This window comes from Astatotilapia calliptera, chromosome 18 (genome assembly GCF_964374335.1).
Source record: "Astatotilapia calliptera chromosome 18, fAstCal68.1, whole genome shotgun sequence".
NCBI classification, from domain to species: Eukaryota; Metazoa; Chordata; class Actinopteri; order Cichliformes; family Cichlidae; genus Astatotilapia; species Astatotilapia calliptera.
Window position 1 is genome coordinate 19,188,179 of NC_137439.1, and position 20,815 is coordinate 19,208,993.

General features: G+C 40.9%; 2 protein-coding genes across 7 annotated transcripts in view; one reads left to right on the top strand and one right to left on the bottom strand.

Moving 5' to 3' along the window:
* The window catches only part of LOC113009997 (A-type potassium channel modulatory protein DPP6-like), a 96,739-nt gene extending 84,666 nt beyond the window's left edge, over positions 1 to 12,073 (top strand). For all 3 annotated transcript variants that reach the window (XM_026148743.2, XM_026148741.2, XM_026148742.2), the window contains exons 9-26: positions 1,388 to 1,542; positions 2,055 to 2,152; positions 2,277 to 2,403; positions 4,444 to 4,482; positions 4,622 to 4,729; positions 4,812 to 4,903; positions 4,987 to 5,034; positions 5,119 to 5,231; positions 6,004 to 6,051; positions 6,149 to 6,247; positions 6,469 to 6,538; positions 8,520 to 8,714; positions 8,812 to 8,866; positions 8,989 to 9,091; positions 9,186 to 9,241; positions 9,365 to 9,437; positions 9,527 to 9,600; positions 10,824 to 12,073. In XM_026148743.2, the coding sequence (XP_026004528.2) occupies positions 1,388 to 1,542; positions 2,055 to 2,152; positions 2,277 to 2,403; positions 4,444 to 4,482; positions 4,622 to 4,729; positions 4,812 to 4,903; positions 4,987 to 5,034; positions 5,119 to 5,231; positions 6,004 to 6,051; positions 6,149 to 6,247; positions 6,469 to 6,538; positions 8,520 to 8,714; positions 8,812 to 8,866; positions 8,989 to 9,091; positions 9,186 to 9,241; positions 9,365 to 9,437; positions 9,527 to 9,600; positions 10,824 to 10,970 (1,700 nt within the window). In that variant the 3' untranslated portion in view covers positions 10,971 to 12,073. The remainder of the gene's footprint in view (positions 1 to 1,387; positions 1,543 to 2,054; positions 2,153 to 2,276; positions 2,404 to 4,443; positions 4,483 to 4,621; positions 4,730 to 4,811; positions 4,904 to 4,986; positions 5,035 to 5,118; positions 5,232 to 6,003; positions 6,052 to 6,148; positions 6,248 to 6,468; positions 6,539 to 8,519; positions 8,715 to 8,811; positions 8,867 to 8,988; positions 9,092 to 9,185; positions 9,242 to 9,364; positions 9,438 to 9,526; positions 9,601 to 10,823) is intronic.
* Positions 12,074 to 13,166: 1,093 nt separating this feature from the next.
* The window catches only part of arhgap21b (Rho GTPase activating protein 21b), a 37,552-nt gene continuing 29,903 nt past the window's right edge, over positions 13,167 to 20,815 (bottom strand). For all 4 annotated transcript variants that reach the window (XM_026148869.2, XM_026148867.2, XM_026148868.2 and 1 more), the window contains 5 exons: positions 20,808 to 20,815; positions 20,510 to 20,677; positions 20,142 to 20,247; positions 16,447 to 16,478; positions 13,167 to 16,337 (listed from right to left, as the gene is read on the bottom strand). The exon at positions 20,808 to 20,815 is cut by the window's right edge and continues 82 nt beyond it. In XM_026148869.2, the coding sequence (XP_026004654.2) occupies positions 14,775 to 16,337; positions 16,447 to 16,478; positions 20,142 to 20,247; positions 20,510 to 20,677; positions 20,808 to 20,815 (1,877 nt within the window). In that variant the 3' untranslated portion in view covers positions 13,167 to 14,774. The remainder of the gene's footprint in view (positions 16,338 to 16,446; positions 16,479 to 20,141; positions 20,248 to 20,509; positions 20,678 to 20,807) is intronic.

The window sequence follows — 20,815 nt, forward strand, 5'->3', positions numbered from 1 at the left end:
AGCAAAAACAAACACATTTGAACACTATCAGTCATGGATTGGCCTCCTCATGGCCTGGATCTCAACATTATTGAAACAATGTTAATCCCAAAGGGGAATTGTATTGTCATAGCAGCGTGTATACAGTAGACGACAAAGCAGTCATATAAAATTAAGTGTTGAACGAGAGATATAAATGGACAAATATAGAGAGTTTAGGCTGTGCGAAAGAATAATGGTGATCACGCCAAAATGCAAAGAAATGAGGGGCTGTGCATCACGCTGAAGAAAACATGCAATTTCTATGTACGAACTATCATATCAAGTGGAATATTTAATGATTCACATTTTTGCTAAAGCATCACAATTCTCTTTTGATTTTCAGACGTAGTTTTGTGGGCTTAAACAGTTGTCAGACAGGAATAATTATGTGTGGGCCTTTGATGCTGATCAATAGTGGTAGGAATAATTCCACACTTGTCATAAGAGAGCATCAACCAACACGAGCTCTACCTTTGATCAGGAGATTAAAGATAGTGAAGTCATGAGATGCTGGAAAGACTTTCACAATGAATTGTCGAGCTGCAGGTTTGGGGAGGTGGAATAGATGAGCTCTCGTATGAGTACAGCGCGTGGGTTTGTCTTTTCTCATGTCATTAACGTCTGCAGATCTGTGGAATTTGGTCGGAAATGTGGCGTCTCTTTTGTGACTGGAGGGTTGGCCAGCCGCAACCGAAAGAGAGGGAAACATCAGCTGCACAGTCAACCTCTCCACTGATTTCTCACAGAGAATATGTGAGAAATGGATAACTATCCCATCTTTATGTGGAAACAAATTATAGCATCTATGCAGAGCTTCATAACAGAGGTCTTTTTAGTGCTTTGGCCTTCATAAAACAATAGATTCATTGAATTGTGCTTTTTTAGAGTCTCTGCTGGTTTTATTCGGGCGCTGACCTCGAAAAATCAAGCTGCACTGCAACAAATTACCCTCTGCCATAGAGTGAAAATTCAATCAAATTCTGTGTGAATGGCTTCCTTTGCCAGCTGTGACAGCAAAAAAACAAGATTGGCTAGTTGGAAAACAAAATCAAAATGTCCTCATCAAGGCTGGACTGATCAGTCTGTGTTGGAACATGCTTTTCACAGAGTTCTTCTGCCCCCTGCTGGGTTAAATGCCACCCACAGGCAAAAGAAAACTCTTGGACTGAAATACAAGCAGAGCGAGTATGGAGCCCTTTTCTAATAATCATGTTTTTCTTGTTAAGAAAAGATGTTCACCCCACTGCCCGAATAATTGGGTATATTAACCAGTTTCAAGGAGAATACGCCAGTAATAGACTGAACTACAGTATTTTGCCACGTTTAGAAATGTATATTAATAATATGTTGTTGATTTGTTTTACAGAGGAGATCCTGCAGACCCACATAGCTCACTGGTGGTCTCCAGATGGACTGCGTTTGGCCTACATGACCATCAATGACACGCTGGTGCCAAAAATGGAAGTGCCGTTTTTTACTGGAGCGCCATATCCCGCGAGTCTTGACTATCATTACCCAAAGGCAAGTCCCGACCAGCAAATCTTACAGCTTAACGAATTCATAGTTTTTACAATGAAAATGCAGGTCTATTCAGACTCATTTCTCTCTGCTCATCAGTGATCTGTCCAAAAGATTAATAAACTATGGGCAAAATATTTTGGTCCTTTGAGAAGGAGTCAATGGTTCAAGCCTGTGTCCATGACAGATTTAGAGGAAGAAGTTAATTACGATGCTTAATATGCAGTTCAGGGAGAACATTCATGTAATGTTTCATTTAAGCCCCGTTATCCAAAAAGAGCTTGTGATTAAAATGAGCCGTTGTTTTAAAGAAACTGATAATAAACTGTGTGACCTAAACGTGCTGAAACAAGACTGAAAGGCACAAACCGAGACTATTCAGTGTGCAAATAAGAAGCCTGTGACTAACAAGCTTGTCGCATCAGAATTATGAGAGATGCCAGTGAACTTCCCTCAAGAGGACAAAAAAATCAGTTATTGAAGCTTCTGACCTTCGGTATCTAATTTCCTTGCAGGCTGGAGAAGAAAACCCTGTAGTGCACCTGTCAGTGGTGAGCCTCCACGGTCCTCTGCACACGGTAGCGATGAAGAAACCTGATGACCCCCGGATAGGGTGAGTGACTGAATCTGAAGGTGCCTCGCTGTGTATAAAGTAACAAGCACCGAGATATATTTTCGTAAAGGAGACAGTGCTGCTTGTCAGAGGTGTCATGTGTTCTCACCTTCTGCTTTTCCAGGAGGGAATATTACATCACCATGGTGAAATGGGCAACCAACACCAAACTGGCTGTCAACTGGCTGAACAGAGCCCAGAACAACTCCATCTTGACACTGTGTGAGGCGACCACTGGAGTCTGCATTAAGGTGAAACAAAGTGTGAAATTAGCTGCCACCCTTTCCCCGTTGTGTTAAAGTATTCCACTTGTGACATTCAGTGTTTTCCTGGGAGAAGACTGGAAATAACCCTGGCTTACATGTTTTTCATGTCGATAAACACAAACACTGTAGTTTATTTTGAATCAAACATCAAACTGCTGCTGCAGATACTCATTAGAGAAAAATAGGTCCTGACAAGGGCACCATTAGTCCTACAAGAGTAAGGTTGCTATGTATAACACATTGTCCAGCTGTTTTTTAACAAGCATTCATCGTGGTGAATATCTTTCACTGTAGCGTGAGACAAGGAGCTTGTGTTCTTGTGAAACAGTCGCTTATTTAAATCCCCATAAAAGTCTTTTTTTTCACTTTACACAATAAGCAATATAGAAAGCAGGCATGTGAAACATTTCATATGGTGGGCTTCATACAACCCATTTTAATCTTGAGTGAAAATCCCCTCTTTGTCAGTCTGAAGACGTTTAACTGTACATTTAATACCATATGTCTCAGTTTTTTTACAGAAAATTACAGAAAAAGTTCATTGATAGTAATTCACATTATTTCCCATACTGAAAAAAGGACGTTTTCTGTTATTGCTTATCTAATTACTTTGATGTAGCTTGAATGCCAATGGTGGCAGTCTTCAGTAAGAAAATATTGTGAGAATACTATTTAAAGTCCAAAAAACATTATCCAGACACTTCCACCTGGCTAGACTGTAGTCTTGGTCCCCGGGCCTTATGTCTGATACACCTGATGTAGACTGATAGTTATAGAGTGATCTTCAGAAACACTGTGGATGGAGACAACAGTTTCCAGCATTTGGCTGATATTTATGCAAAGATGCTGGTTTCTTTAAGTCGTGTATCACTGTTTTAATTATTCCTGTCCAATCTATTACATAAAACTGAAAGAGAAGCTTCTTCTAGACTCCAGCTGATGTGCACAAACCATAACTTTCATATCACGCATCACAAAGTCACATTGTTCTTGCTTTAGCTCATCAGTTTAAATCCCAGCTGTGATCTGTCAGGTGTTTTGTTTTGTTTTTTTTGGCCACACTTGCATGTATGAGATTGGTATTGAGAGTCTTGTCTGGCACTGTCATATATACTATAGTTATATATAGCCAACAGCATCAAGTAGAGAGAGACTGTGTTTGTTTGTCTAATTTTTTGGCAAGAATATACAGTGACGTGAAATAGAGATTGTTCACAAGGCTGCACAGTCTTCTGAAAGCTTTCTTTTACACAAATTAAGTACACCCTTATTGCTTCCTTAGAAATTAAGATGGAAACGAGCAGCCAAGTGCCACCGCTCAAATACAGATGATAAATTGATCATCAGCTCCTCTATAAAAGCAGAGGTTTTGGCAGTTTGCTGGTCTGAAGCGTTCAGTTGTGTATTAACAGAGTGCCAAGGAGGACCAACATCAGCAGTGATTTTAGAGAAGTAATTCTTGTTGCTCATCAATCTGGGAAGAGCTATGAGACAATTTGCAAACCATTGTTTGTCCATCATTCTAGAGTAGGAAAGATTATTCACAAATGGAAAACATTCAAGATAGTCACCAGTCTTCTCTAGTGAGGATGTCCCTGCAAATGCATCCCAAGGTCACAGAGAAATGTCAAAAAAATCCAAGAGCTATGTTAAATGTTAAATTTCAAAATGATACAATTAGAAAAAGATGAACAAGTATAGCTTTTCTGCAAGGTTGCCAGAAGAAAATCTCTTCTCTCTAAAAAGAATACGGCTGCACAGCTAGGCTTGCAAAGTTGTATCTTAACAAACTACAAAACCTCTGGGATAATGTCCTCCGCACAGTCAAGACCAAAGTGGCCATAATGTTTGACGAAAACCAAACACGACATATCGGCACAAAGAAAGCTTTCACAGGACTGTGCAATCCTGTGAAAGCTTTCTTTTTTACATAACTGTAAATGTAAAACCTTTTGAGATGTATCTTTTCATTTCCCTCCTATTTGCTGAATTAAGCTTTCAGCTCAGATCCTTTTATCTTTTCAGAAACATGAGGATGAGAGTGAGAGTTGGTTGCACCGACAGGTATGTGATGAAAGACGGAGAAGTCTAGTTGGCTAAAAAACAGACTCTTTTTTTATCCCGTGTGTGCATGAACACGTAAACAGACAAAGATATAAAAAGCCCTGCAGGCACGTTTTTGTAACTTCTCTCCTCTCTTCAGAACGAGCCGCCGCTCTTTTCCAAAGATGGATACAAGTTCTTCTTCACCAGGGCGATCCCTCAGGGTGGCAGAGGAAAGTTTTTCCACATCTCCATGTCCACATCTCTGGTACGTAATGTTAAACCTTTGCTTGTAATATTTTTCCTTCGTCCTGTTGCGTGAGTGTCTAATTTGTGTTACTTCCCTTTAGCCCAACACTAGCACAGACATACTTCAGTCCCTAACTTCTGGAGACTGGGATGTGACCAGGATCTTGGCCTACAATCATGAAAGAAACCTCATGTAAGACCTTAAGATGCTTTCACATTTTTAAATGCAGTCCTGGCTCTCTTGTTATCTGACAGCAGTGTTCGGATGATTCACAGTTACTTCCTGAGCACGGAGGATGACCCCAAACGGCGGCACTTGTACAGGTAGCGCTTTAGTTAAAGTCATCTTGGTGATTTTTTTTAAGTGCTGCTTCAAGTGTACATTATTTACTCTGTGCCATCCTGCAGTGCTGACACAATCGCTCCATTCAACCGCTGTTGCTTGTCCTGTGAGTTCAAGTGCGGCTATATGGATGTTTCATTCAGCCACGACATGCAGTACTTCTTGCTCAACTGTAAAGGTGAGCGTCCTTTACCTTGAATCACTTGAGAAATCTTGGACTGAAAGGTTTTACATAACAACACTCCTGACAGCGAAGGCCTCCTGGGAGACTCAGAGAGCGTGTTCAGTAGAAAGTGTAATTGAATTAGTGCTCCATGTCAGGTAGAGAGCTTATATCGAACTGGATGTTAGCAGATAACCTCAAACCACTGCAGGATCCTCCTGATTAGCAGTAAGAATAAACAGCTCGTCTGACTGCCTGCAAACAGTCACGTGAGTACTAACAGAGGCTGTGTGACTTTTGGCGTTTGTAGCATTTATTATGCGAAGAAAGCTCAATGATTAGCTGTTGTTTAGTAGTAGAAGTCTCTTGTGTTCCTTAGAGACACTCCGGCAGAAAAATACAATGACATTTTTTGGCTTCAACACTGGACAACATCATCAAGGTTTCTATGGAAGCTGATTTGTTTAAGGGGATCACATCGGAGAGGAAAAGTGCCAGTGGCTTTCTTCATTAATTGGATCTTTGGAGAGTAGCTCCATCGTGAAATAATAAGATACTTCCTCATGGGACAGAGGTAGATTATTAACTGCAGAGCTGGCTGAGAGTGCTGTTTTAAGATTATTCTGCTACAGAGGGTTGGGTTTCAGTGGCTTTATTATTGCCTTCCTGGAGGCATTTCAGCCTTTTATCAGCATCTTGTTATGTGATATTTTATCATGCTTATCCAATAACTTCTATTATTACATTTCCGTTAGCTGATCATTTTTCCCTGCATTGTTCTTTGTAGGACCAGATATACCGAGTGTGGCTGTCTATAGAACTGAGGACAAAGAGAGTAAGTGTACGCCTGCATCGTCTACAACACGTCTACAAATATGTTTAATGATAAATACATTTGGACTTGAGAATTTGTTTTTTCTCTTGAACTGCAGAGGTGTTTGACGTGGAGACAAATAAAAGACTAAACAACACACACAACAACATGCAGATGCCCAGAGTGGAGTACAAAACCATTGACATAGAAGGCTACAGTAAGTGTGCCTCTGTGTAACCCAACGTGCACCTAATTATTGTTTTCTAAAGTCACTAAAGATGTATGATGTACAATTATTCATCCCTCGAGAAAGAGTAGTTCAAAGAAGTGATGATGAGTGGTTGTAAAGTCTTGACCACAACTGTACACTGTAATTTGATAAGAAATAGGAAGGTCTGTGTTATAAGATTCCCATTGATCCTGTCTTTTCTGTTCTAGCTCTGACGATGCAGATTCTGAAGCCAGCTGGATTTGTAGAAACAGCTACCTATCCATTACTGCTGCTAGTGTGAGTATAAATATTCTGTGTGGTCAGGATGGTTAGAAAAAGAGAAAATACCCAGTGAGTAGCAGTTCACTGGATCAAAATGCCTTGTTGACATCAGATGTCAGGAAACTAGGTCTCGATTTCTGCTGTGACAGAAATCGAGACCAACCCAGTACTAGTACCTAATGAAGTGTCTGGTGAGCATAAGTTCTGCAGTTAAAACTGACTTTACTTAATGTTCAAAGGAGAACTTTAGTGCATCATTTTAGTACTGCACCTTTAGTACTGTATTAAACCCCAAAACATTGGATCCTAGGCCGGCCATGCACGTCATTGTTTTTTTTTACGAGGCCAGTATTCATTTAAATTCTGCCCAAACGATCCCATTTCCCTAGTTTGGAAGTGATTCTTCAGGCTTCAGTCTAGCCGTAAGCATTTAAATCAGACTCTGGGAACAACATGAATGAACAAAACACTGATAACTATTTCAAATGCCTGACTTGTTATAGGATAATAAATAACTTTTCTACATGAGCTAGGTCATTTTTTTTTCACCTCAGCTCAAAAGTTTCTTTGCACTACTATTCCACCATTTTTCAGCCTTCATGTCAGTAACAAGACGTTTTGGATATATTAAAAGTGTCCCCGACTTTGCAAGGTGTTCTTTTGTGTGTGTGTGTGTGTGTGTGTGTGTGTGTGTGTGTGTGTGTGTGTGTGTGTGTGTGTGTGTGTGTGTTTGCATTTCGAGCTGATAAATATTTACCTTTTCAAACTCTTGCCATCAGTTTTTAACAGGAGTCTTTATTCCTTAAAGGTACAGTACATCATTTTAAAAGGAATATTTAACTCATAACTATGCAATGATTAGTGTGTAAGAAGCAAGAAAACTAAGCTTAGCAGTACATTAAAATACATAGCAGTGGGTTTGTGGACGTCACCATGTTGCCCGTCATCTTGAATCCAGTGGACATCCAGTTGACAGGATGGACATATACGTTCCGTCTAATCGCATTTTATGTATGCTGCTAAAGACTAGCCTCATATGTAGTACACTTTATAAGTGACATTTAATTTAAAGATTAGAAATTAGTTCCTTACTGTAACTAACTATGTATAACTATGTATTAATTGCTTTACCTGTATATTTTCATCATCTCTCTCTCATGTCTGACAATTACAGCTTACAACAGCCGAGCAATAACAGCAGCTGCTTATAAGCTAACATTACACCAGCTAATGTTTGACTCAACTGTCCTAAAAACTTTCTCTGTGATAACCAGTTTGATTAAATTCTCAAATCATATGAGCGTTTCATTTTTTAAGTGTCTCGGTCCAACAATGTTAGATAACCTTCAAAGAAAATTTCACTAACACTGGCTAACAGCAGCAAAAACAGCAGCACTTACTAAGAAAAATTAAGGATATCCTCAACAACTCACCTCAGTATCAACAGAAGTTGCAGTGGACTTACAGCCTACACTCACTACAAATGAACAGCAGCCATTGTTGTTTGTCCTACTCTGGCCATGCTAGCTAGCTAGGATTATATGCACTTGAATTGGGAGAGGTACAATAACAGAATACAGTTGACTGCAATCTACTGACATTTAATGGTGAAGAGAAGCAGCTGGAGTGGGAAACAGTTTACCTAAGGCTGAAATAATCCCTATTGATTTTCTATCACTAAATCAAATGTTATTGCTCCAGAATAAAATAATGTGAATGTTGTGCGCTATATTCCACATGTCTAAAAACTGCAATATTTAAATATTTGTGGTCATATTTAAGGGGTTATGGTGTTGTATTGGACTTGTTAAATTCAACAGTGTCCCTTTTATTCTCTTTCGAAGTGTTTTGTAAAAGATCTGATTATTCAAAGTTCCCTTTTCGGAATTAATTTTCTCATTTTTGTGCCAACCAATAATAATACTACTACTACACCAGGCTCTGAGATATTAGTTGAACTTATTGTTTTCCATCACGCTGTGTGCTTCTCTCACAGGGATGGGACCCCCGGCGGGCAGATGGTGACGGAGCAGTTCCAGGTGGACTGGGCCACCGTCCTGGTCAGCAGCTTCAGCACAATTGTTGTCCGCTTTGACGGCCACGGCAGCGGATTTCAGGGCACCAACCTCCTCCACAAGGTCCGCAGGAAACTGGGGAAACTGGAGGAGAGGGACCAGCTGGAGGCACTCAGGTCAGACTCAGAAAAATGAGCAAAAAACTATTTGGTCATTTGGCTTTTGTCACTTTCATTATTGTTGGGGGGGGTTTGTTGTTTTTTTCATTTTCAGGCTGATATCCGAACAGTCTTACATCGATAAGAATCGAATGGGAGTTTATGGAAAGGTAAGAAGACATAACAGTCAGATGCACTGTTAAACCTTTACTCACCTCTGTGCCTTTATAAAAAATACAGCCCGCCATGAAATTATTTTCACATACTGTATCTGTGTCTCCCTCTTCTCCAGGCCTATGGTGGTTATTTAGCAACTTTGCTTTTGAGCTCAGAAGAATTTACCCAACTTAAATGTGGAACAGCAGTTTCCCCCATCACAGATTTCGAGCTTTATGGTAAAACTTTACAGTAAATCTTCTGCTAAGTGAGTCTTAGATCTAAAAGGTACCCAATCTTTCTAACCCTGGTTTTCTTTATTGCAAAATGCAGCATCTGCATTTTCGGAGCGATACCTCGGCGCCAAGACAGACTCCCGAGTTTACACAGTAAAGTATCCACCCTTTTTTCTCCTCTGCTTCAGAATGCTTAGCTCAGACAATGAGTTGGGGGGTCTTTATAAAAGAACGTGTCAATGACATGGTGGATTTCCTTCTGTCTCTTTCCTCCAGATGGCAAATTTAGCACACAGAGCGGGTCAGCTGCTGGAGAAACAGTACTTAATAATTCACCCGACTGCTGATGGTAGGACCCAGTGCTTTCTTTTTTCTAAATACCACAGTAAATATGTGCGTGCTCAGAGTCTAACTGCAATATCATCTTCACCACCACAGAAAAAGTTCACTTCCAGCACACAGCCAAATTCATCAACCATTTAATCAGTGAAAAGGCCAATTACACTCTGCAGGTGAGCCACGGTGTCTGAAATCACTGGTGTGTGTGTGTGTGCGTGTGTGTGTGTGTGTGTGTGTGTGTGTGAATGGCCTGATGTTGTGTGAAGAATGCTCTCAAAATCTCTTGAGAGAAGTAACTAAGAGTTATTTTCATTTCAGATTAATTTGTGTATTATTCTTTCTAATTTTTCCCATTTTAGCTTGACAAATAACTTTTTCTTAGTTTTGCAGATTGAAGAACTGTTCAGTTATTTACATGCAGTTTATGTTTATGCACAGTGTCCCAGTGCACAGTCGGATATTGCTGTTTTGCTGTTTTTTCCCCACAATATCATAATTAGTGTTGTTGTTGTTGTTGCCTGTATACATGCCAGAAAGGCTTTTTAATAAATACAGTGTATAAGGATAAAATAAATAATAAAATCCTCCTGTAATTTTTAGTAATAGCTTCTTGACAAGCCACTGTTTCACTGAGACCATTTCTGGATGAGACTTTGGAGAACAGATACAACAGTAGATGGATCAGCTGAAGGGTCAGATGTGTCGCTCAGGTCCTATGCCGGGTCTTTGCTGGATTTTTTTCCCATGTATTTTTTAGAACATGACTTTCAGATACTGTTTGTCTGCTGTAGACCTCTTTTTTTGTTTGTTTTTTTTAAAGCCTACCACGTCTTCTTTTGTCCTCCACTTCACACAGCACTCAACACTAAGATATGCCAAGTATTTATCTAACAGCTCTGCCAGTCAAACTGTGTTGTCTTTGATATTTTTCATAGATTGTAATAAAGAAATGCAAACAATTATGGAATTTTGCGACAGGCTGCTATTAACAAAGTGCATAAAGATACCTTTTTATTCTTTGTTAGGCTGTTAACTTTCTGTAAACACGGGTTCATCCCTTGAGTTCGGTGTCTTTTTTATGCTTGAATGATTCATGGTTCAGTGTTAAGTGACTTATCAAACTAAACAACATTACTCTGAAAATGATCAGGTACAAAGACTGCATTGAAAATGATTGAAATGTCCAAGAAAAACTTCTTTTCATCCACTTTTATGTGCATTTGTCACTCTTTTACACTTCAGCGCTATGCTTTAGTATTTTTTTTCTCAGAAAATGCATTTTCATTATCCAATGAAAAAACATTATTAAAAAAAGATAATAATATGATTTTGAGTGAACGACACCAAATCAGCCTCACTGTGCTGTCTCTGTTAATTTCTCCATCTTTATCTGCAGATCTATCCAGACGAAGGACACTTCCTACACGGTGAGGGGACACACCAGCACCTGAGCCAGTCCTTGGTCAACTTCTTCGAGGAGTGTTTCCGGCTACCAGAGATTCTGACAGACGACCAGCAGGAAGAGAACGAGGACAACAGTTAAACTTTGATCCTCTGAGCAGCCCCGGCCAGATACTACAGCACAATATGCAACAGATTTTTCGTTCCATCCCAGTAAATCCGCACCACCTGCTGTCAAATCTGATTTTAGCTCCAATGAAGTGCAGCACCTGCATGTGCAAAAAGGGCCTCTGCCTACATCCCTTCTCCTCATCTCGTGCTGGCTGCTGACACTTCCAGTCAGATAGAGGCTGAATAAATCTCAGATGCGAACAGTCATGTCTCTCTCTGATTAACGGACTAGTGCTCCCTCTGGTGGACTGATAGAGGATCAACAAAGCATCCATTCGGCATTGCGTCTCCATTACAAAACAGGCACATTAATCCAGTGCTTCGCGGCACCAAATATCCCTCACCTGCGACGATAGGCTCATCATGTTGAGATTTAACTTTTAAAAGGCTGCCAGTTTCTCATAACCCTGCCAACTAACTTACTGATTATTGTGTTCATGAGTATGATTATTGGTACTTGTTTCTCAGAATTTCTCTGTTCAGTGTCTTACAGTTGTACCGTGTCGGAGTGGCTGTCTGGCTGCGTCAGTCTTTAGTTGCTTTACGAAACAAAGGCACAATGTTTAACTTGTGTTGTACTCCAAAAAAATGTATCTGTACAAAAATGGTGTGAAACTTTCCTCTTCATATTTCCGAATGAACCCTTTTCTTTTTTCTTTTAGTCACTGTGCCTTACTGTGGGTGACGTGTTCATGTTAGGAGCCCACATGACACTGAAAATGAGCTAATATGGAAAAGGCGTTGTGTGAATCAAGGGGCACATTTAAAACTTAGGAAGAGCTGAATAGAAGATAACTGTACGACTGCTGGGGAGAAGGTGTTACACTAACACAAAACCAACGATATTTAGTTTGCAGTTTCTTGATATTTGCCATCCAAACTGGCGTAGTGGTGAATTAACTATACTGATTTTTATTATTATTTTGTGGTTTACTTTGACGACTTTGTGTGTTCTCTCTCCTCATATCACTTCTGTTGTCAGTGGTTTCTAGTCAGCTGATGTACAAAGTGTATAAAACATCTTGAGTCTTTATGTTGTATGTGCAACTTGTATATAAAGCATTTTGAAACTTATCTTTTCTTTGGCTTAATTCATGACCTTACCTTGACAACTACAAGCACAAAGGCAAACGATGACAACCAGGTTGGGTACGAAATAAACTTACTGGCCACTACATTACTACCTGTTGCCCCTTTTGATCCACACGGACATGACAGCATCACAGTTTTTTGCTTATAAAAGTGTGTGGTGTGGTCTTCTGCTGCTGGACCCAATCTGCTTCAAGGTTGGACATGTTGTGCATGCAGAGATGCTCTTCTGCACATCTTTGAGTTCCCGTTTTCTATTCCTGTCCACATGCCTGAGTTGTGTTATGTGATTGTTTAATATTTGGATTAAACAGTTGAACACATACTTATTGAAGTGGCCAGTAAATGTATTTTACTTGGGTTAGTGTGCTAACCCAGGAAATAGCTGTATAAGCAAACAAATACCAACCGGGCTCCATGCTAAATCACCATCTTAAAAAAAAGCTCTGTGAAGTTTGACAACTGAATGCGTTTGTACAAGTTCACTGCAAATGCAAAAATGCAAAAAAAGAAGAAAAATATGCAATGTCTTTTTTTTTTTTTTTAAAAAGGGGGGGTACCAATTCTTCTTTTTGTAGGAAACATTTTCCCTACAAACTACTAAAAATGAGAGCTTCTTCATGCACTGATCTGCCTGATAAATGCAGTAAAATGAACACAGTTCCTGCTTAAACATTGTTCATTATTTTCAGAAGCTCTGTGCACAGCAGAGCATGTGCCCTTTACATCCATTACATTCCAGAGAAGCGGGACATTTCTACAGCCAATATCTGCAAAATTGGATAACTTGCACTAAAACAATGCAGACAGCTAAACAGCAGCAGAAGGAAAACATGGTGAGTTTGTAGTGAGCGGCCCAATTAAAAGGCACATTTCAGACAAATGTTTTAATGCTACATGATTAGGATTAAATGTAATCATTAATATTGATTCATACTTAAAATGATTTGAGAGCTTAAACATATTCACAACTATTTAAGTTGCATTTTCCCCTTTTAAAAAGATTTCAGTGCTTTGGCCCATCTCACTTCCATCATACAAAGTGGTGAAGAGGGGGGTAAGAAAGCGAAAATCGATATTTGCCATTGACAAAATTTTATTTCCAGTGTTTCAGGAGTCTGTGCACACCCCCTTACAATCAAGAGGAACACTGCACTGATACAAACAATCCAGCTCAATGAAGTGCCCTCCTCCTGCAGGGAACCTCTCATCACAGAGAAGTACCAAACTGCCCTCAACACCCACACAGGCCTCGAGATAATCATCCTCATCATCGCCATTGTTGTCATTTCTCAATACTGTACTTAAACTTGCAATCTGATGGAAATGAAAAATAAAGCAGCTAAAACATGGCATTTATATGTACATTTAAGTTACTTATTTTACAATGAATATTTAAAATTCAAGTTCTGTTAAAATTAAAAAAACAAAAAACAACAAATGAAAAAACAGGATAAAGTATGTATAAAACATTAAGACCAGAGTGGAATGCCTAAGGAATGGAAGCTCGGCATTTTCTTAACCTGTAGAATGACTGAGAGTCAACAGTAAAAATGTCATTCACAGTAACATCTTCGTGTATCTCAACAAAGACAATATGGCACCCTTAACATTTCATTGTGAGGCACTTTCTTTAGTGAAGAAAACTTGATTTTTCTGGTTCGATTACCCATTTTCTTCTTTGCCCAACTCTCTCTTCGTTGCAATCGCGGACAGACGTGTGAACTCCGAACACTAAAACATAGCTTGCATCAGAGGGCTGTTGTTCACTGCTCTTTAAACCACACAGCAGGGATGAGTATGAACTATATTTTCCATTTGCATAAGACCAGTGTCTCCTTGTCACCTTTGTACCTTTGGAAAGGCCCCTTTGACAGCAGACGGCTTGTAGGCAGGCACACACACACACACACACACACACACACACACACACACACACACACACACACACACACACACACACACACACACACACACACACACACACACACACAGTACCAAAAAACACAATTCAAGTACACAGAAAAATAGGGATATGTACACTTTAGAATGAAACACAAGCATCTAAAGCTTTTAGTCAGTATTACAGCAAGCATGTCTGTACATTCTTCATTTGGTTACCGACAGACTCACCGACTTTGAACACTGTAACTTTCTTTACGCAAAAATAGTTGCTCTGCAATACGAAAAATCTGCACTTTTCCACTACTTCCTATTCATCCTAAGTCAGTTCATCCTTAAAGCCACTTAGCTAAACCTTTAAACAATCTTAAATTGAGTGTTCACACTTCCTTGAACGTACTTCAGACTCGTTTCACGGGCAACAGGTCCTTTCGATCGTTAGCACATCTGGGACTTGTACTAGGAGGGTTGAAATCCTCCTCTTGGGCCATCCCAAAGTCATTTTTAATATAAAAAAGAAAAAACAAACAAAAACAAAATGGAAAAAAAAGATAACATTTTGTTCCATGCCTTAAACATGAGCAAGCTCAACAATTCCTGTGTGCAGTAATTCTCTTTTCACAAGCATACACACACCACTTAGACACACACGCCAGACATTTTTGTACAACATGCTCATTCACTAGACATTGGTCACACAATAGACACTACACTGACAGACTCCCATATACAGAGACACACCTGACAGACCAAAAACACACACAGCCACACGCACACACAGCTCTCACAGGTACTGATAGAAGCGCGAATGGACCACCTGGGAACTGGTGAGTTTATGTGGGTGAGCGGTGGCCGAGAGGCTCAGATTTTTGCTCTGGGGGAAGTCCCCGTTCAGCGCCTCAGCAGGATGATGTGGGGGTTCAGAAGAGGACGAGGCTCTGGGGTTCTGCTGTTCAGAGAAGTCCAGACTGACCTCGGGATTGCTGGATCGGTGGCGCTCGCGGGCGATCCAGTCCCCGATTGAGAAGTCCTGAGAGCTGCACTTAGGTTTCAGCCGGTCCACAGCTGAGAGCTCAGACCGTGAGCCGATGTGAACCTGCTGCGGCCAGTCTCCCAAGACTGACAGCTCGGCAAAGTCTCTCTGCCCGCCCATCGTGTGTCTGCGTCTGATGTTCTTCTTCTTACTGCGGCCCTCTGAGGACTGAATCCTCTGGCTGCCCACACCGAACATGTCATCCACAGACATTCGCATGCGTACCTTCAGTCTGTCTGTGATCTTCAACTTCCACGTGGGCTCTCCTTTGTCCAGCTCACTCCGGGACGCAGTGCTGAGGCTTGCGGTGGAACGACCCATAACTGACCCCGAAGAGCGTGACGGTCCAGTGGAATCTTTATCGCTACGAGCGCCGTCCAGAGAAGACTCGCTGTTGGTTTTCTGTTGGGCGGCTTTCTTTCTTGAAAGTGTGTCGCATTCGATGAGTCTGTGTGAGGGGAGGGGTCGAAGGACTTCCTGCGGTTCTCGCTGGTCGGCTTTACCCACAGTGAACACTGACAGGTCACTCTCGCTGTCCGTCTCCATTGCCCTTCCTTCGCTGATGAGCTCGCTTCTCTCATCATCAGCATCTTCTCCGCCCCTGCTCTCAGACACAGACTGCACTTCGGGACTGAGGGTGCTGAGCTCAGCTCCAGTCAGGAAAGTCATGGAGGATGTGGTGGAGTAGTCTGAGGTAATGGAGCAAACCTCCGCTCCCAGCCCGCTGGGACACATCTCTGCTCCCAGGGCACCCACCGTCTTGCCACGCCTCATTCTGGGCACTGATGCTTGAGAGCTGGTGCTGTTCATCGTTCCGAGGTCAGACACCGTGTCATCATAGTTTGATGGCGGGTCCGTGAGAGAGGACTGGTGAACCATCGGCATACGGTAGCTGAGGTCTGGGGAATGTGTAGGAGAGGGGTAGGGGGATCCAGTCTGAAGGTTGGAGGAAATGCGTTTTGGAGGCAGGGAGGGAGAGGGCTGTGACATTGAGCTGTTAGAAAGATATTCTTTCCTGTTGGTTTTGTCCAGCTGCTCCTCAGAACTGTTCTTTTCCTTCTCTTTCTCGCTGGTTTCATCTGTCTGCTGCTCCTCCTCCTCCTCCTCCTCCTCTTCGGTCCGACTGTGCGGGGACCACAGAGGATGCTGTTGGCTCTCCTTTGGTAGCTCCTTCTTTGTAAACACAGGGTCCAGGTCATCATCTGAACTGCTAGGCTGAACTTTTTCCTTGGGCTTCTTGCGTTTGCGGTTAACGAAGAAGGAGGAGCGAATCAATTCTTTGCTACACTGATCCTTCCCTGATCCCCACAAGCCCTGATGACACACATTAAAAATGGCATTAAAACATTAAAACTGGACTTCAGACCATAAAACTAGCTTAGACACATGAATGAGAAAACAGAAACACAAAGGAGCACATTACCTTTGATTTGGAGGTTTCACTACATGCTGAGTCTGCATTAAAAACAAGAGATTCATTAGTAAAAGTCTCACATCTTAAGGACAGTCTCAAAGCAGACAATATACAGAAAGAAGAGGCAGATTCAAAGTTTGCTCAGAGTGAAAGTGACAAGATACAATGGATTTAATGAGAGCAGTTACATGAAAGCAGATGATACAATTTGGTCAGAGAGAGAGAGAGCACGCGAGAGAGAGAGGTGTAGCTAAGCTAAGCGGTATATGAAAAAGTGGAGACGGCAGCAGAAGAGGCCTGAGATGAATAATGAGGGGCGAGGAAGTGAGAACCTGGCGGTAAACCAAGACACAGAAAAGCAGCTCATGCTCGAGTATCGATGGATCGACGGCACATCACGAACAAACACGTCAGTCACAGAGCATCACATATAGCCACCAACCAGCTGTGGGCATTCTTTCCCAACTCAAAGACGTCACAGAGGAGAGGGAGTGATGAGTTTGCTCTGACTGAGAGACTTAAGGGGCCTGAGCTGAACAGACCAGTGAGTGTGTTTTGTGGTTGACACAACTTGCCGCGGGCAAACTTTGGTCTAACTTGCTCTTACTCCAAGCTGCATGAAATTCTACATTTCCCTCAACAAGTAGCCTGTCACTATAAAAGACATAAAAAGCCAAAAACATTTGCAAGACTTTCTCTGACTCAAATCATGCATACTGCAAGATAAGCAGGCTTTTTACAGAAATAATGCAGCTGCAGGAACTAAATGCAGGAACAAAAGAAACCAAAACAAAACAAAACTTCCAATGAATCCTGTGTGAGTTAACGCTGTAGCAAAGATTTGAGATGTGGCATCTTGATTCAATAATACGTTTTTTAAAAACAGGAGGCGCTGTGAGGTGTCTTTGAGTGCAAGACTTAAATTTGTCAACTACTTGTTTAAAAAAAAAATAAAAAATAGGAAGATTTGCTCAGAACTTAATGACCATATATTTCCGATGTTGAGGGTGTTTTTTTTTTTTTTTTTTAAATCAGGTTTACCTATTTATAGATTTTATTACACATTAAACTGTTCATCGCTGTGTATTCTTTAAACTGCAGAATAAATAAAGCTGAACTGAAATACATTTTGTCACTGGCCTGAAACTCACTGTTTTCTAATATTCCTACAGGCATGTAAAAACGTTTTGACTCTGCAGTCCAGTGAATAACCAAGTACACCCTTACTGCTTCAAATGGAATAAAAATGAACAGAAGCAGCTAGGTGGTGCTAACCGATTGCACTTTTTAAAATATCAATATGTGGTGAGCATCTGTATAAAAGTAGAAGTTTGGTAATTTGCTACCCTGGAACATTCAGGTGTTTGTTAATAAATCTCAAAACAGACAATCTTCTTATGAGCAGAATTCCCAACAAACTCATCCCAAGGCCAGACCGCGCAATGCTCTGAGAAACTGCAAAAAACCCAAGAGCTACATCTAAGACTTTACAGGTCTCATAAAGTTTTAACGTATCTGAGAATAAAAAAAACAGAAAAAGACTAAATGGGTATGGCTTTTAAGGTAGGAGTGCTGCATATGAACAAACCACAAGATTTCTGAAACAATGTTATTTAGACAGACAGGCCCAAAGTGGAGATGTTTGGACACAATGCATTTGGTGAAAACCAATAGGCAGTATATCAGCGCAAACACTGTAAACCAACTGTCATGCACAGTGGTTGAGGGATGATGATCTCGGCTTGTTTTACAGACTGTGCACCTTGCAGTCATAGAGCAGACAATGAACTCCTCTGAATATCAAAGTATTCTAAACTCAAATGTGAGGCCTTTTGTCTTGATAGCTAAAGACGAGCTAAAACTACTGGACAATGATCCAGCAGCAAATCAGGTCCTTAAGAGAGCTGTACATAAATAAACACACAAACTGAATAACGCTATGCTGCACAAAGGAGTGATCCAAAATTCCTCCACGGTTATGTCAGAGACTGATGAAGTCTGAGAAATCTTTTTTTATTCCAAGTTATTGCTGTTATAGGTGGTTCTAAAAGCTACTGAATTATGGGCTGTACTTAGTTTTTCATATGACTGCACAGAGTCCAATAAAAACCTTTATCATATGACTAAATAATCGATTCCTACGACTCCTAAAAGTTCCCATGTTGTAATGGGACTACCACTATGATAATGCTGTTTTAAGTTAGGTTAAAATTTTGGTGTGTATTTGTGGGTGTGTCTGTGTGTGTGCAGAGCATGGTTGGGAGAGAGACATGCGGCTGTGACATTATGTTACAAGATATGAGAAAATGTTGGTCTGTAGTTGACGATGTGACATTTTAAAATACTGAAGATTTTGAAAGAATGACATCACAGACAACAAATAAAAGACAAAAACAAAAAAACACTACATCTTCCTAACGGGAACTCCATCCAGTGCTAGCTGAAAGCCTGAGTGCCTCTGCTTCAGTAAGTTCCTAACTACTACTCCACCTGGGAGGTGGCTGTGTGTGTTTTTTGTTTGTGTGTAAACGCATGTGTGCTGGGGAACATCCAGCTCAGTCCCAACACCACGACCCCCACCCTCAGACATCATGACAGATTATGCCACATGACCGGGAGAGAACCTGAGGTTGACCGTACCATGCTACTTGTCCTTGCGATCAGCTTAAGAAACAACAAGAGACAGCAGAAGGGCTTTCAGAGAGAGAACAGCAGCATCGCTCTGTATGCCCTCATTTTAGGGTATTGGTTTAAATATGAGACGTGCACACCACAGGAAAAATGACAAACATCGACTTCTCTTTCTTTCTTTTTTATCTTTTTTCCTCCTTTCGCCCAAATTTAAAAGAGCTGCGGGTTTCTGCAGACTAGGCAGCTACACTGGGCACAACACTCGTCCTTCTTCCTACAGTCCCAGCTGTCCATCACTGACAAAACAGAGTCCATCAGTGACATCATCGAGTGATAGACGCCGCCCACTTGGCCTGTGTCAAGATTGGGTAATGTGTGAGTGCTGGACAGGGATAAGGGAGAAAAACAACACACTACACACAGAAGGGCACAGGTCAGAAGGGTTAAAACTTCCATTGTTTCGTTTTGTTTGTTAGATTTTCTTTGGGAAAGAACATGCCGGGATTATGTGAGAGACGAGGAGGAGGGGAAGAAAAGAACTGAAAGAAAAGGAGTCGTCGTCTCAACACAGGTAAAGCACAGGGAGAAAAAAATGACTTGAGCAAGAAAAGAAAAGAAAAAAGAAGAGTAAAGCAAAGAAACGAACAAAAACAAAACTTGAGGACAGTTTAATTTTGGGCAAATAAACATCAACATCCAAACAAAACAGACTTTTATCCCAAAAAATAAACTAAATGATTGCAAGGCATTTTTCAACAATTTTCCAGTGGCTGAAGCGCAACATTGCATCCACTGAAAAGTTACTGAAAAAAACTAAACAAAACTTGCTTTAACAGAAACAAATAAAACTTGGCTGTTTAGTATTCGCTTAAAGCATATGAACTGAAAAACAAGGGATGGTGCTCGTACTTTTAGCATTTGCAATTGACACTCTACCAGCATTTAATCTTAAATAGGTCTTTACCACACAACTCTTTTAATCTACTATAATCTTAAGGAAAAATATTAATGCTGCTATGGCAGAAATTTGCTGTGCTGATGCTGAAGTGTGAAAAACACTGCTGCTAAGTTACCTGAGACTTCGCCAGGAGAGGGTGCAGTCCGCCCAATGTTGGAGAGCAGGTGGTCGATATTGGGCACAGGCTGAGACTGCACTGTACTTTCTTGCTCCACTGTGGTCTGGAGCAACATACGGAAGGAAAAAAGAGTAAAAAGTAACTTAACACAATGCAAAAAATAGGGTTTCTATCTTCTATTGTAAAATAAAATCTGGGTTTATGACATGTGCAAGTTGTTCAATTCTATTTTTACATTTTAAAGGTAATCCATAAACACTGTAGCTGCATGTCTTCAAAATCAACAACTAAACTGATCCACAGAACTGATAGACCCTTCATTTAATTTCCATCGAATAAAATAAGGAAAAAGAAATGCTACATACAACAGGGTCCTCGTCACCATCATCAGCGAAGAACCAGTCAAACTGCTGAATAAGGTTCTCGACTATCTTGCACTGGTCTGGCATGTGGTTAACCATGTTAGTCATGTTGTCCTCAGAGGTTCTGACCAGGGTAGGGCCAAACACGATAGCTAGATTACGAGGCTCCATCTAAATAGATACAAGGTAAAAGTCACATTTAATGACATAATCCTCAGAGACACTGGATTAGCACAGGATTGAACGCACTGCATGGTGTTAACTAACGGCATTAACACAGAGATCCTGTTGATGCTCATACCTTGTTCT